At 33.1% G+C, this 15,983-nt stretch overlaps 3 protein-coding genes across 4 annotated transcripts; all 3 read right to left on the bottom strand.

Annotated features, from left to right (window-relative positions):
- Positions 1-957: 957 nt before the first annotated feature.
- On the bottom strand, positions 958-1,365 carry LOC133330446 (larval cuticle protein 65Ag1-like). The gene is made up of 2 exons (XM_061538881.1): positions 1,304-1,365; positions 958-1,159 (listed from the first exon to the last, which is right to left on the bottom strand). The coding sequence occupies exons 1-2, from the start codon at positions 1,363-1,365 to the stop codon at positions 958-960; spliced, it is 264 nt and encodes an 87-aa protein (XP_061394865.1).
- A 982-nt stretch (positions 1,366-2,347) lies between these two features.
- LOC133330442 (larval cuticle protein 65Ag1-like) lies at positions 2,348-4,897 on the bottom strand. Of its 2 annotated transcripts, none has more exons than XM_061538878.1 (2): positions 4,758-4,897; positions 2,348-2,546 (listed from the first exon to the last, which is right to left on the bottom strand). In XM_061538878.1, exons 1-2 carry the CDS (start codon positions 4,895-4,897, stop codon positions 2,348-2,350), a joined length of 339 nt encoding a protein of 112 aa, XP_061394862.1. The 2 variants fall into 2 exon arrangements, with proteins under 2 accessions (XP_061394862.1, XP_061394861.1); XM_061538877.1 differs by lacking the exon at positions 2,348-2,546 and adding an exon at positions 4,506-4,686.
- A 2,475-nt stretch (positions 4,898-7,372) lies between these two features.
- On the bottom strand, positions 7,373-7,761 carry LOC133330441 (endocuticle structural protein SgAbd-6-like). Its single transcript, XM_061538876.1, has 2 exons — positions 7,622-7,761; positions 7,373-7,553 (listed from the first exon to the last, which is right to left on the bottom strand). Exons 1-2 carry the CDS (start codon positions 7,759-7,761, stop codon positions 7,373-7,375), a joined length of 321 nt encoding a protein of 106 aa, XP_061394860.1.
- Positions 7,762-15,983: the final 8,222 nt, after the last annotated feature.

Raw genomic sequence — 15,983 nt, 5'->3', positions numbered from 1 at the left:
AGACCCATGGTTCCTTTTGAGAATATGCATAGAATCACTTTCTGAGTCGATTTATGCATGTCCGTCCGTCCGTCCCTCTGTCCGTCCGTCTGTAGATGTTAAATTGTAAACAAAGTACAGGTCGCATTTATGATCCGATTTGTTTTTTTTATAATTTTGGTGGCTTAAAAATAGCCGACAAAATGTACAAAAAAACAATCGCCTGTTTTGGTTTCATTTGTTCTTTAAAAATATTATTTTTTAACAGTCAACGCTTGTGATGGTCTCTGAAAAACTATTCTTTTAAAAATGGTACCTGAAATATATTCTTAAACAAATGCATTACTGTCATGGTTACTGAAAGAGTATTTTTCAAAATAAAAAACCCACGCCTGTAATTGTCCCTGAAAAATATTCATTAAACAATCCACACTTAGGGGTCCCTGAAACATATTATTTAAACAATCCACTGTGGTGGTCCTTGAAAATATCCACGACTTTGAAATATCCACGCCTGTGATGGTCTCTAATATATATTCTTTGAAAAAATCCAGGCCCTTAATGATCCCTGAAACATATTCTTTAAACTATACATGCATGCAATGACACCTGAATATTCTCATTAAAAAATTCACGCCAGTAATGATCTCCGAAATGGTCCCTGAAAAATATTCCTCAAAAAATCCAGGCATGTAATGGTACTGAATGTAAGGAAAATTTCGTGTATAAAAAATCTACGACAGTGATGGTACAGTAAAATATTATTGAAAAGAATATAGGCATTTTTTGGTTTTGAGAAACAAAATCTATTAAATCCAGATTATAAAAAAAATTCACGCTTTCCTATACAAAATATATTATTTTGTTTCTCATCCCCTGCATGTATGTAAGTCCAATATTTAGTAAAATAACAAATAATTTCTTTTTTAAAACAAAACTTTTTTATTAACTAATTAAATAACAAGGAAAACTTAGGCTTCAGGGGCGACGCGTCGCGACGGGCAAATGGGCACCTTGGGGTTGAAAACCATTTTCATCAGCAACATAGGTGACGGTGTATGTTTGGCCATCATCAGCAACGAAGGAGTAGGAACCACGGACAGCAAGGGCTTCGACTTCAGTACCAACATTTTTCAATTCACCTTCAGCTTGAAGATTTCTGGCATCTCTAGTTTCGGCACTGTTAGAAGGAAGGACAAATTATTTTTAGTTAAACACGCCAATTCTCTCCAGTGATTAGATTAAATTATAATTTTTAGTTTAAATTATTTACTTCTATTTTTTGGTTTACTACTTACACATATTTGAATGCTTCATGACCCACTTCACGGCATAGGCGGCCAACTTCAAGGCGACGAGGACTACGATAAAAATGATGAATTTCATGGTGTCGGTTTGTGGAGCTACTACAGCTGAGTAATACAATTCGACGAGTGGCGTTTACAATTTATACCAATTTGTGCTGCTTGTGTAATGAGTAGAACCATCACTACTGTTGTATAGAGTTGGGTCAAGTTTGAAAACCAGAATGAAACCCGACCAGTAATTTGCATTCATGTTACAGTTCCGAACGTAACTATTCCTATACTTGTTTTTTATAATTTTGGTGGCTTAAAAATAACCGACAAAATGTCCAAAAAAATACCCTGTTTTGGTTTCATTTGTACTTTAAAATATTATTTTTAACAGTCAACGCTTGTGATGGTCTCTGTGAAGCTATTCTTTTAAAAATTTTACCTGAAAAATATTCTTAATCAAATGCATTCCTGCCATTGTCACTGAAAGAGTATGTTTCAAAATAAAAAAACCAACGCCTGTAATTGTCCCTGAACATTCAATGCCTGTGGTTGTCCTTAAAAAATATTCTTTAAACTATCCACACCTGAAAAATATTCTTTACTGTAATGGTGTCTAAAAAATGCTTTGAAATATCCACGCCTGTGATGGTCTCTAATATATATTCTTTGCAAATATTCAGGCGTTTAATCTTTAAACTATCCTTGCTTGCAATAACACCTGAAAATTCTCATTAAAAAAATCACGCCTGTAATGACATCCGAAATAGTCCCTGAAAAATATTCCTCAAAAAATCCAGGCCTGTAATGGTACCGAATGTAAGAAAAATTTCGAGAAAAAATTATTTTACAAAGTCTTTAAAAAATCTACGGCATTTTTTTGTTTGATTTTGAGAGAAATATTCTAATAAATCCAGATTTGTCTTTAAAAAATGCACGCTTTCCTATAGATAATATATTTTTTATTTCTCATTCCCTGTATTTTTGTCCAATATTTAGTAAAATAACAAATCAATATTTTTTGTTAAAAACAAATCGTTTTTTTTATTAACTAATTAAATAACAATGAAAACTTAGGCTTCAGGGGCGACGGGCAAATGGGCACCTTGGGGTTGGAAACCATTTTCATCAGCAACATAGGTGACGGTGTAGGTTTGGCCATCATCGGCAACGAAGGAGTAGGAACCACGGACAGCAAGGGCTTCGACTTCAGTACCAACATTTTTCAATTCACCTTCAGCTTGAACATTGCTGCCATCACTGGTTTCGGAACTGTTGGAAGGTAGGAAGGACAAATTATTTTTAGTTAAATATGCCAATTCTCTCGAGTGATTAGATTAAATTATAATTTTTAGCTTTAATTATTTATTTAAATTTTTTTGTTTTGGTTTACTACTTACACATATTTGAAAGATTCAGGACCAACTTCAGATTCGCTTCTGACAATTTCAACATCGGCAGGGGCGGCCAAAGCCAAGGCGAAGAGAGCAGCGAAAACAATGATGAATTTCATGGTGTCGGTTTGTTGAGTTACTACAGCTGAGTGATACAATTTGACGAGTGGCCTTTACAATTTATACCAATTTGTGATTCTAAATATTTTACATATTTTCAAATTTAAAATTAATATTCGATGGGTCAACTGCTTAGGAAAATGTTTTTTTTTTTTTGTTTTAATCACACTCATAGATATTCCATCGAAAATATTTAAAATAGAATCAATGATTATTGAAACGCTGTAATAAATATTTAAAACAAATCTAGAGAATATTAAAAAAATACACCCTTTTTGATAATCATCAGAAAATATTTTTAAACCCCCCACTCTTATAGATAGTCTATATAAAGTATTAAAAAATCAACGCTTATTGATAGGCCGTGTAAATTATTTTTAAACCGGTGAGTAGAGCAGTATAGTCGAACGTGGCCGATCATATTATACCTTACACAACTACCACAGAGCTCTATCTTTCTGCGGATTTTTATTCCGAGCCTGGGCAATATTTCGATCCACTTCATCCCAAAATTATTATCTGATAATCACCGAAAATTATAGGCGTTGTCCTTGACCATAATTGGAACCTTCAAAGCACCTGTAAATATTTAAGTGTAACTCCCACATCCGAGTACCTACGACAATACAATTTAAACGCCAACCACTCCTCTTGGATATATTATCAACTTCTAGGCTCTATGTCCTTCAGGAGTAAATATATACGCTATAGAATAAAAATTTTGTACTTTTTCACTCAAAAGTCAGGTTTATTTGACCCGCTAAATTATGACCGATCTTTATCAAAACAGGCATGCTTATTCATTGGCCCAATCCATTTTTCCATGTAAAAATTCGGGAGGTTAGGGACATAATTGCGGCTCTAGAGCGACCAAGAAAAACGACAATAATTAAGTATTCGATCTTTACCAAAAACAATAGGAGTCTTCATTGAACAGAACCAAGCCTACACACATGTCTAGATCGACTCATCTAGACGAGATACAAATACACGCCTATTGATAGTCCTTAGAAATTATTTGTAAAGCAATAGCGCTTATTGATGGTCCTTAGAAAATATTTAAAAATATTCTGATAGACCATAGGTCATATTTTTTTTAAATCCACGCTTATTGATAGCCATTAGAAAATATTTTTAAAAAAATCGAACTTATTAGAAAGTCTTGCGAAAACATTTTGAGGAATCGCCGCTTATTGATAGTCCCGAGAAAATCCAAGCCAATTGATAATGCTTGGAAAATATGTTTAGAGTAATCCACTCTTTTAGGTAATTCTTAGAAAATATTTTTAAAATATGTACGCTTATTGATATTCATTCGATTGTTTTTAAATCCATGCTTAGTCTCTAAAATATTTTTAAAAAATCTTTTTCTTCTTCTTAATAGTCCTTAGAAAAAAATTGATAACTCAATTTAAAAAATCACGATTTAGTTTTTTTAAATCATATTCATAAAAACATTTTTTTAATCAGGCTTAAACAAATTTCTAAAAATCCGTATGGATAGTCCTTTAAAAAACTCTTTTAAAAATCCACTCATTTTTATTTTCACAAAATATTCCTTTAATAAAACCTCAAAAATTTACTGATGTTTAAAAATATAACAAAAAAATTATTTTATAAAGAAAATACTAGACAAAAACATTCAATAACAAGATTTCAATAACGATTAAAACAAAAATGATTCTATAATTAATTCGGCACTGCCACCAATCTCGGCTTAAGAAATTTGTTTGAATGTTGGATGGTAACCAAATTCATCAGCCACAAAGGAAATTTCGTATTTTTTACCATCGGGAGCTGTCCAGCTGGTGGAGCCTTGCATTATAATGACCGAACCATCATCGGTGGTTTTCAGTTCACCAGCTTCCTGGCGGGAAATACCGTTACTGGTGTCATAGCTGTAAAACGAAATTGAAATTAGTATCCTCGAAGTGCCGTTATGATGTTGTTGCTGTTGTTGGAAACTTACGCAAAATTGTATTTATCCACACCATTATTTTCGACTTCTTGGCGTAGAATTTGGGCATCATGTTCATCATGATCAGCATCTTGGGGAGCAGCAATGGCTGCAGCTACCAAACAGAACAGCAAGACAATTGAGAATTTCATTTTTTTTTGTTTTATTTGAAAAAGGGTTGAAAATTTAAAAAATATATTTTTTCGAGGAGCTGTTGTTTCTATTACAAGCCGATTACACTTGACTGATACCAAATACCTCGACACCCTCTCAATTTATAACAAAAATGAATTGAAGCTACAAAATACTTATTTTTAAAATTTTTTTTGGCAGGTAATATTAAATATGTCCTCTTATCATTGTAATCTTTTATCTTTAACAGCAAAAAATTTATATCATTTTTTATTTTATTATTTTTGTAAAAAAATAGAAAAAAAAACAACGAAGTACTCGTGTACATCTTTACCACGACAAATTTATTACCAAATTTATTAAACCCATAAAAAATGGGTTTAAAAAATTCACAATTATTGATAGTCTTTAAAAAATATGCATATAATTTTAAATCTCCGCATATATTATATATAGTACTATTTAGTTTTTTAAAAAATCTACTCTTTATACCCTTCACCACACTGTGGTACAGGGTATTATGTCTTTGTACATATGTTTGTAACATGCAAAAGGAATCGAGATAGACATATGATTCCTTTTGAGAATATGCATAGAATTTTAAGTCGATTTATGCGTGTTCGTCCGTACCGTCCGTCCGTTTGTCCATATGTCTGTCCATGTTAAATTGTAAACAAAGTACATGTCGCATTTATGTTTGGCTTAAGAACGAACCCTATTGAAATTGGAAAAAATCGGTTCAGATTTAGATATAGGTCCCATATATATTTTCGTCCCATTTTAGGTCAATGGTGTACCAAAGTACCTATATATCTTTCGATTTGGACGAAATTTGGCATAGCGTACTAAATTAAGTCTAGAACAAATTGTACCAAATTTCGTGAAAATCGGTTCAGATTTAGATATAGCTCTTATATATATTTTCGTCCGATTTTAGGTAAATAGTGCACAAAAGTTACTTTATATCTTTCGATTTGCACGAAATTTGGCACAGCGAACTGAATTGAGTCCACAATGATGAGTGGTAAGTTTCGGGAAAATCGGTTCAGATTTAGATATAGCTCAAATATGTATTTTCGTCCGATTTTATGTAAATGGTGCACCAAAGTTCCTAATTTTCAGTATTTTGGCGGTTTTAGTCATATTTTTCTATTTTGATTTCCTAATAGGTTCCAAATCTCTCCACGAAAAATTATGAATATAGGTCCATTTTTTCGGATAGCCCCTATATAATGGTACCCCCCCCCCCCAATTTTCGATATTTTGGGGTTCTTAAACGCATTTTCAACTGAATTCGTTGAAATTTTGTACAATCGGTTTTTATTGGGTATCAAATTGCGCCACTAAAAAATATAAATATAATTCCTTTTTTTCGGGTAGCCACAATATAAGGGTACCCCCAATTTTCGGTATTTTGGGGATCTTGAGAGCGTTTTTCAACGCAATTCGCTGCAATTTGGTATTTTGTAAACGCATATGGTAACAAATCTCGCAACCAGTCATTATTTATATTCGCCCCCCTTTTGGGGGTAATCCCCATTTAACCACCTTTTTATACCCTTCATACATGGTTCCTTTTCGATTTATGCATGTCCGTCTGTCTGTCCATGTTAAATTGTAAACAAAGTAAAGGTCGTTTTTATGATCCGAATTGGATGAAATTTGGCATAGGCACTTATTTGGCCCAGGGACGAACCCTGAATTGAGTCTAGAATGATGAGTGGTAAGTTTCGTGAAAATCGGTTCATATTTACATATACCTTCCATTTATATTTTCGTCCGATTTAATGTGAATGTTGTACCAAAGTCCCTGTATATATGTCGATTTGGACGACGTTTGGCATAGCGTAATGAATTAAGCATATGTGTATAAAGTTTCGTGAAAATCGGTTCAGATTTAGATATAGCTCTCATATATATTTTCGTCCGATTTAATGTAAATGGTGCAACAAAGTCCCTATATTTCATCCGATTTGCACAAATTGATTAATCCCATTTTACCCAAACGACTCTAAATCTGCCCGATTGAAATGAAATTTAGTCTAATTTGTCATGTGTATGGATTGATATTAGACGGTTCACTTATAGATAAAGATCACATATTTAAGTTCGTTTAATTTCATGTTGGGATACATATGTAGAATATACCCAAAGTGGTGAAGGGTATCATATAGTCCGACTTTACTACTCTCCTTACTGGTTTTAAAATTGCATTAAAGTCTATTTTTATATGCACTTTTATTCCTGATTGCCCTTGCAAGCATTTATAAGAAAGAAGCTTTGCTTTCTGCTTCGTAAAAATATATCCTTTTAAACAATCCACTCTTTTTTACCTTCACAAAATATTCCTTTAAATAGCAACTCGAATATTTATTGATATTTAAAAATATAACAAAAAATTTATTTAATAAAGAAAATACTAGACAAAAAAATTTCAATAACGATTAAAACAAAAATGATTCTATATTTCTTTCGGCACTGCCACCAATCTCGGCTTAAGAAAGTTGTTTGAATGTTGGATGGTAACCGAATTCATCAGCCACAAAGGAAATTTCGTATTTTTTACCATCGGGAGCTGTCCAGCTGGTGGAGCCATGCATTATAATGGCCGAACCATCATCGGTTGTTTTCAGTTCACCAGCTTCCTGGCGGGAAATACCGTTACTGGTGTCATAGCTATAAAATAAATTAGGAATTAGTATCCTCTGAATGCGGTTGTGTTTTCGTTGTTGTTGGAAACTTACGCAAAATTGTATTTATCCACACCATTATTATCGACTTCCTGGCGTAGAATTTGGGCACCATGTTCATCATGTTCAGCCTCTTGGGGAGCAGCAATGGCGACAGCAACCAAACAGAACAGCAAGGCAATTGAGAATTTCATTTTCTTTTCTTTATTTAAAAAGAAGGATTTGAAACTTTAAAAGATAAATATTTTTCGAAGAGATGTTGTTGCTATTACAAGCCGATAACACTTGACTGATACCAAATACCACGACACCCTCTCAATTTATACCAAAAATGAATTAAATCTAAAAAATACGTATTTTTTTACTTTTTTTAGCAGGTAATATTAAATATGTCCTCGTATCATTATAATCTTTTACCTTTAACAGCAAAAAAATTAATATCATTTTTTATTTTATTATTTTTGTAAAAAAATAAATAAACAACAACGAAGTACTCGTGTACATCTTTAGCCACCAACAACAACAACATCAACAACGAATTTATTACCAAACTCGGTACCATCAATGAAAGATTCACGCAATCACCTTTAGTTGACATAAACGGCCAATGACTCCTGCGTAATCCATTCAACCTAACATTGAATAATAATCGAATTGCAAAACTGTACTTGGGTACGTGTTTGTGTTTTTAATACATTTTAAAAATATATGTTAATTTTATTTTGCAATTAGCTAATTTTTTATTAGAATATGTTTTATACACATGTATTTACGTGTACCCTACATAGTAAAGGCAAAGCGCGAACTTGAAATTTTTTAAATATTTCTTTAAGGACTATTAACACGAATGGTTTTGTATAAAATATTTGTCTATGGACTTTCAAAATTTGTCTAATGACTAACAATAGTCATAGATTTTTTTGAAAAATTGTGTTTTGAAGGCTATCAATAAACATGATTTTTTTAAATAATTTGATAAGGACTATCAATAGACTAAGGACTATCAATAAGGGCGGATTTTTTAGATATGTTTTCTAAGGACTATCAATAAGAGTGGATTTTTTAAATACGTTTTCTAAAGATTATTTATTTTTTTCAAAACTATTATAATGCCTACCAATAAGCGTGGATTTTGAAGCGTGATTTTTCCAAAATTATTTTCATGCCTATCAATACGTGTGGATATTAATTTTTTTTTATTTTTTGGACGGACCATTAAGTCGTGAATTTTTAAATTATTACAATTTGGAGGGACCATATAGGCGTGCATTTTTAAGAAATATATACTTTAAGGGACCTTGAAAGCGTGGATTTTGAAGAAATATATTTTTTGAAGGCGTGAATTTTTAAATTCATATTTTCTAAGGGACCCTTAAGGCGTGGATTTTTAAATTCATATTGTTTTATGGGATCCTTAAGGCGTGGATTTTTAAATTCATATTGTTTTATGGGATCCTTAAGGCGTGGATTTTTAAATTCAATAAAAAAGATTATGAAAAAATGTTTTTAATGCGTATAAGTGTGAACTTTTTATACCCTACGCAACTATGTTGTCAGGGTATTAAAGCTTTGTGCAGCCCCAAGAGTTTGTAACGCAGCGAAATATTGGCCCTAGACCCAGCTTTAAGTATACTGATCGTCATATCTCGACTAGCTGAGTCGATCTATACATATGTGTCCGTCCGTCTGTCCATTATAATTTGTAAATACGATACAGGCCGCAGTTATGGACCAATCTTCACGAAAATTTGCATTTAGGATGGGTTCTGTCCAATGAAGACCCCTATTGTTTTTTGGAAAGATCGATTAATATTTAGTGGATGAAATGGACCCAAAACTTTATTCTTGTCCGATTTTCTGGTCGCTCAAGAGGCCGCAATTATGGCCAAACATCGCGAATTTTTGCATGGAGAAGGGGATCGGGCCAAAGAATAAGCGTGCCTGTTTTGATAAAGACCGGTCAATATTTGGCGGGTCAAATGGACCCTGACATTTGTGTGAAAAATGACAAAATTTGTATTTTATATCGTATATATTTACCCCTAAAGGACATAGACCCGAGAAGTTGGTAGTATATCCAAGAGGAGTGGTTGACCTTTAAATTGACACCAGTTATATTGTCGTATGTACTCGGATGTGAGAGTAACACCTAAATATTTTTGCAGGTTCTTACGTATTCATATGTTATTTAGTAACGCATTACCACACTAGAGCGCTGATCGCTTTGAAATTATCCATAACGATCCATGTATGGTCAAAGACAACGCCTATAATTTTCGGAGATGATCAGATAATAATATTGGAATGAAGTAGACCGAAAAGTTAATTTTTTGTGTTTTTTCACAATTGAAAATCGGGCATCACAACACAACCCACGGTGAAGGGAATCTGGACAAGTAATTAGAAGGGCTGTACTAAATATTGGTATTATTTGCTAACATCTAGTCGGTCATGAGGGTGCAAATATCGCTCAGAATATAGAACCACACAAAGTTAAATATTTGTGGAACTTGTGTAGGGTATAATATGGTCGGCCCCGTCGGAATATACTGCTCCGCTCACTGGTTTTTAATGTGGACTTTTTATACCCTTCACCACACTGTGGTACAGGGTATTGTCTTTGTGCATATGTTTGTAACAGGCAAAAGGAATCGAAATAGACCCATTGTACCTTTTGAGAAAATGCATAGAGTCACTTTCTGAGTTGATTTATGCATGTCCGTCTGTCCGTCCATATATTTTGTGTGCAAAGTACAGGTCGCATTTATTATCCGATTTGGATGAAATTTGGCACAGGTTACTTATTTGGCGACGAGCCCTATTGAAATTGGGGAAAATCGGTTCAGATTTAGATATAGCTCCCATATATACTTTCGTCCGATGTTATGTAAATGGTGCACCAAACTCCCAAAATTTGTCTGATTGGCACAACATTTTACACAGAGTACTGAATTATGTCCAGGCTGATGTATGCCAAGTTTTATTTAAATAGGTTCACATATATAGTTTCGTCCGATTTTATGTGAATGGTGCACCAAAATCCCAATATTTATCCGATTGAGACAAAATTTTGCACAGTAAACTGAATTAGGTCTGGACTAATGCATACGATATTTTGTTGAAATCGGTCTCAGTTTCGTCCGATTTTATGCGAAAGATGCACCAAACTCCCATTATTTGTCCGATTGAGAAAAAAATGCACAGAGTACTGAATTAGGTATAGGCAGATGTGTGCCAAGTTTTATTGAAATCGGTTCAGATTTACATATAGCTCCCATATATAGTTTCGTCCGATTGTATGTGAATGATGCACCAAACTCCCAATATTTGTCCGATTGGGACAAAATTTTGTACAGCGCACTAAATCAGGCCCATACTAATGTATGCGAAATTTTGTTGGAATCGGTTCTGATTTAGATATAGCTCCCATATATAGTTTCGTCCGATTTTATGCAAATGATGTACCGAACTCCCAATATTTGTCCGATTGAGAAAAAATTTTGCACAAAGTACTGAATTAGGTCTGGACAGATGTGTGCAAAGTTTTATTGAAATCGGTTCAGATTTAGATATAGCTCCTATTTTAGTTTCGTCCGATTTTATGTAAATGGAGCACCAAAAAGTCAAATGTAGGCCGATTGGCACAACATGTGTTGCACAGAGTATTGAATTATGTCTAGACTGATTTTTTGTCCGATTTTATGTGAATGGTGTACCGAAATCCCAATATATATCCGATTGAGAAAAAATTTGCACAGATGCACCAAACTCCCAATATTTGTCCGATTGAGAAAAAATGTGCACAGAGTACTGAATTAGGTCTAGACAGATGTGTGCCAAGTTTTATTGAAATCGGTTGAGATTTAGATATAGCTCCCATATATAGTTTCGTCCGATTTTTTAATTGGTTCAAATATCTCTATATTAGCATCTCTTGTATGTATATAAAGTGGTGAAGGGTATCATATATTCGGTCCCGTCCGACTTTTGAACATTCCTTACTGGTTTTAATTTGTTTTTCGTGCCTATCTATAAGCGTGGATTTTTAAAATTTATTTTTCATGCTTTTAAAACTTATTTTGATTGCTTATAAATAAGCTTGGATTTTTAAACTGTCATTGCTCTTGTCTATAAATTCTCGTGGGTTTTTCAAACATTATGTTTCATGCCTATCAATAAGCATGGATTTTTACAGAATGTTTGTCGGACGGCCATTAAGGCATCGATTTTTTACAGAATGTTTGTCGGAGGGCCATTCAGGCATCGATTTTTCACAGAATATTTTTCGAAGGACCATAGATTTTTTACTGAATTTTTTGGGGGATCATTAAGGCAATAATTTATTAAATGAATATTTTTAAGGCACCAATAAGGCGTGAATTTTTACAGAATACTTTTTGACGGACCGTTAAGTTGTGAATTTAAAAATCGTATTTTCAAGTAAGTTTAGGATGTAGGGTTTATGTCACTTCGACCATACAGTAAAGCAATAAATTTCTCTATAAAACCCTGATGAATTATGGTTCATCTCGTTAGTGATGGCATGTAATTTTTTATAACATCTTTTGTTGTTGTGCCATACTCTCCCAAATTACCGTTGACACAACATTGATTAAAGACATATTTGTGGTGCGCGCAGACAGTCACGCCCGTTTCTTGTTGGGACAACGATACAATTTTGTTTATTTCAATGACCGACAACAAGTAATTTTTTATTATTAAATATCATTTGTGGGTTTGTTATACAATTTTTGATCTATACTGCGTTATTATATGCAGAAGTCTCATACCTATCTAAAAAAACATCGGAATAGAAAATTTCCAGAATTTGTTTTTTTCTCGCCAACTAAAGTTCTTCAGAAATATTTGAATTATTGTGGGAAATATTTATGCAACCTATTTGAATATAAAATATATAGTATTGTCTATTATGGCGGCCACAGCCGATGTGACACAAAGCTTCTAAATTACAATTTTCAACATATCTAATATTTTTTTTCAATTGATTTGGCTATTTAAAAATCGGTACTTCAAAAAGCACTTCAGAGCTTCTTTAGCAGCAAGTCTGGTAAGTATCCAAGCACAGTTTTTGATGTTAAAGTGTTGATAACCTTAAATGGTCAATACAAGTTAAACGGCAGCGGCAACAACAACAACCAATACTCAATCCATAAGTCATCCAAACTCAAGTATATTGTTGTTGTCGTTATTATTATTAATAATGCATTATAATTCTTTGGGGATTATTGTCTAAAAATACAATGGAATTGCTTTTGATGGATCCATTTAGTGGTAATTGCTAATTGTATGGAATAATTGCTACCAGTATACACTTAGAATTTGGACACTTAAGTGTTAATAAAAACAACAAAAGCGGAATTAAAGAAATAAGGCGATCTGCGAGATCTGAAAGAATATATATTGAAGAGCCAAAAGTGTGGATTTTTTTATGGATTTACGTAAAGACCAAGTCAAACAAAGTTTTTTATAGATTTTTTTAAAGCAAAAACCAATAGACCCAAGAAGGGTCCATTTCTTAAGTCGTGGATTTTGTAAAAAGAAGAACCCGAATAGGCTTGGTTTTTATAACCTTCACCACACTTTGGTACAGGATATTATGTCTTTGTGCATATGTTTGTAACAGGCAAAAAGAAACGAGATAGACACATGGTTCCTTTTTAGAAAATGCACAGAATCACTTTTTAAGTCGATTTATGCATGTCCGTCCCTCCGCCCGTCCGTCTGTCTGTCCATGTTAAATTGTAAACAAAATACAGGTCGCATTAATAATCCGAATTGGATGAAATTTGGCACAGGTCACTTTTTGGCCCAAGGACGAACCCTACTGAAATTGGGGAAAATCGGTCCAGATTTAGATATAGCCCCCATATATATTTTCGTCCGATTTAATGTAAATGGTGTACCAAAGTCCCTATATATCTTTTGATTTGCACGAAATTTGGTACATCGTACTAAAATAGGTCTAGAATGATGTGTGCAAAGTTTCGTGAAAATGGGGCCAGATTTAGATATAGCTCCCATAAATATTTTCGTCCGATTTAATTTAAATGGTGTACCAAAGTCCATATATATCTTTTGATTTGCACGAAATTTGGTACATCGTACTAAATTAGGTATAGAATGATGTGTGCAAAGTTTCCTGAAAATCGGTCTTGATATAGATATAGCTCTCATATATATATTATCGTCCGATTTGAGGTAAATGGTGTACCAAAGTCCCTATATATCTTTCGATTTGCAAGAAATTTTGCACAGCGTAATGAATTAGGTCTAGAATGGTGTGTGTTAAGTTTCCTGAAAATCGGTCCAGATTTAGATATAGCTTCCATATATATTTTCGTCCGATTTTATGTAAATGGTGTACCAAAGTCCCTATATATCTTTTGATTTGCACGAAATTTGGCACAGCGTAATGAAATAGGTCTAGAATGATGTGTGCAAAGTATCCTGAAAATCGGTATTGATTTAGATATAGCTCTCATATATATTTTCGTCCGATTTAAGGTAAATGGTGTACCAAAGTCCCTATATATCTTCCGATTTGCACGAAATTTGGCACAGCGTAATGAAATAGGTCTAGAATGATGTCTGTTAAGTTTCCTGAAAATCGGTTCAGAATTAGATATATCTCGCATAATATTTTCGTCCGATTTAATGTAAATGGTGTACCAAAGTCCCTATATATCTTTAGGTTAGGATTCATCTGTTGAATATACCCACAGTGTTTAAGGGTATCATATAGTCGGCCCCGTCCGACTTTACTACTTTCCTTACTGGTTTAAGAATGCATTTTGAAGGTGCCAAATAGACCTGAATAGAACTTAAATAGGTGTGGTTAAAAAAAAAACATTTTTTATCAAGGAGTCCAATGGAATAGGATTTTTAAAGAACATTTTTCAAAGACCCGAATAGGAACCGAACATGGGGTATTTATAGTTTGTTTTGGATCAAAACGAACGTCGATTTTTAATAATAACTTTTTGAAGTGCCGTGGATTTATAAGTAACTTAATAGGCGAGGATTTTTAAATAAATTTATTTTGAAGTACCGTGGTATTTAACGTACCTTAATAAGCGTAAATTTCTAAAGAATATTTTATCCCAAGCGGGGGTTTTTGGGAAACTTCTAACATATTATGGATGCAAAAATATAAAAAAAATCATTCTGTCTTTATATTATTTTCTTCTATTTTTAAATGTAATTCCCCCCACAAATTTAAACATATAAATATATAATTCATATTTTTTTTTACTTTAGAGGGTCAATGTCATTTAATGGCTAAACATGTGTGTGTGTGGAGTTATTTTAATTTTATGAACCACACAATAAAATTAACATTTTTATGTAAAATGTGCAAAACTATGCGAAATTTAAAAATGCTTTCCATTTTTGGAATAAACACGGGGATCAAAGAACTTTTTATTGTTAGGTTTCGTCGACTTCAATAGAATTTTATTATGATTCTAAGGCGAAGATTACATTATAGCTATGTCTCAACGAAGTAACTTACACCCAAATTTATTAACTAGATTACGATCGCCAAGTTAATAGCCGAACAGCCAGCTCGCTTAACCAGCCAGTCTGTTCAAACTGTGAACTCATACTTGATGATCTTCAACGACGCAAAACAAGTCCAGACATTAGTTTTGCCCAGAGACGAACAATGGAAAGCAACATCACAGCATCCATTAAAACTTGTTTAAACATGCTTTGTAGATTGGTCGTCTTCATTATTTATTGATTAAGGCTTCCAAGAATATTTTTTGGCATCATATTGTCGTAGTATTATATAATTTATTTATATATATCTTTTAGTTTTTTTAATATTCATGACTTTTTTTGAAATGGCATTAAACCAATCACGTGATACATGCATGACGATCCATCTGCCGGCTGTGACAAAATCTGATACAATTTAATTTGCAAATGAAATCAGAAATTTCTTTAATTGTTGTTAAGGTAAATGGTCTGGTGTTGTGTGGCTGAAAGTCTGCGTCGTAATTTTTGCAAAATGGCTGAAGAATTTTTTGAAATAATTAAAAGAAGTGGAATTTTAATACACATTTTAAGTAATAAATACATAAAACGGCAAATTAAATCAATCCGAAGAATTTTTATTAGTATGTGAAACTGATATTAGATGACGTAAAATCTCAGTACAAAATAAAAAAAAAAATAATAGGGACTTCGCGTTAAGAATATTCTTAAAAATGCGACTGTTCCAAAAAAAAACACGATTTAAAAAATAACTTAAAATATCTACGAGCCGCATGAATATTTTAAAACCAGTGAGCGGAGAAGTGGAATAGAACGGGAATGGCCCCTTATAACTGCCACTGAACTTACATTTGCAGTGGATATCTCTCTCTTATATAGACCTTGAAACGTTTTTCTT

The sequence above is a fragment of the Musca vetustissima genome, unplaced genomic scaffold (assembly GCF_032173495.1).
Source record: "Musca vetustissima isolate MV318-11 ecotype Yass unplaced genomic scaffold, APGP_CSIRO_Mvet_v1 utg10841, whole genome shotgun sequence".
NCBI classification, from domain to species: domain Eukaryota; kingdom Metazoa; phylum Arthropoda; class Insecta; order Diptera; family Muscidae; genus Musca; species Musca vetustissima.
The sequence above is the reverse complement of the archived record's forward strand: the minus strand, read 5'-3'. Positions and strand labels throughout refer to the sequence as shown.

Excerpts from the sequence above, each read along its gene's own strand:
- LOC133330446 (XM_061538881.1), bottom strand. The coding sequence starts at position 1,365 with ATGAAATTCATCATTTTTATCGTAGTCCTCGTCGCCTTGAAGTTGGCC. Across the intron at positions 1,160-1,303 it reads TTGGCCGCCTATGCCGTGAA|TGCCGAAACTAGAGATGCCA; the intron begins GTGGGTCATGAA and ends TCCTTCTAACAG.
- LOC133330442 (XM_061538878.1), bottom strand. The coding sequence starts at position 4,897 with ATGAAATTCTCAATTGTCTTGCTGTTCTGTTTGGTAGCTGCAGCCATT. Across the intron at positions 2,547-4,757 it reads GTGGATAAATACAATTTTGC|TTCCGAAACCAGTGATGGCA; the intron begins GTAAGTTTCCAA and ends ACCTTCCAACAG.
- LOC133330441 (XM_061538876.1), bottom strand. The coding sequence starts at position 7,761 with ATGAAATTCTCAATTGCCTTGCTGTTCTGTTTGGTTGCTGTCGCCATT. Across the intron at positions 7,554-7,621 it reads GTGGATAAATACAATTTTGC|CTATGACACCAGTAACGGTA; the intron begins GTAAGTTTCCAA and ends TTTATTTTATAG.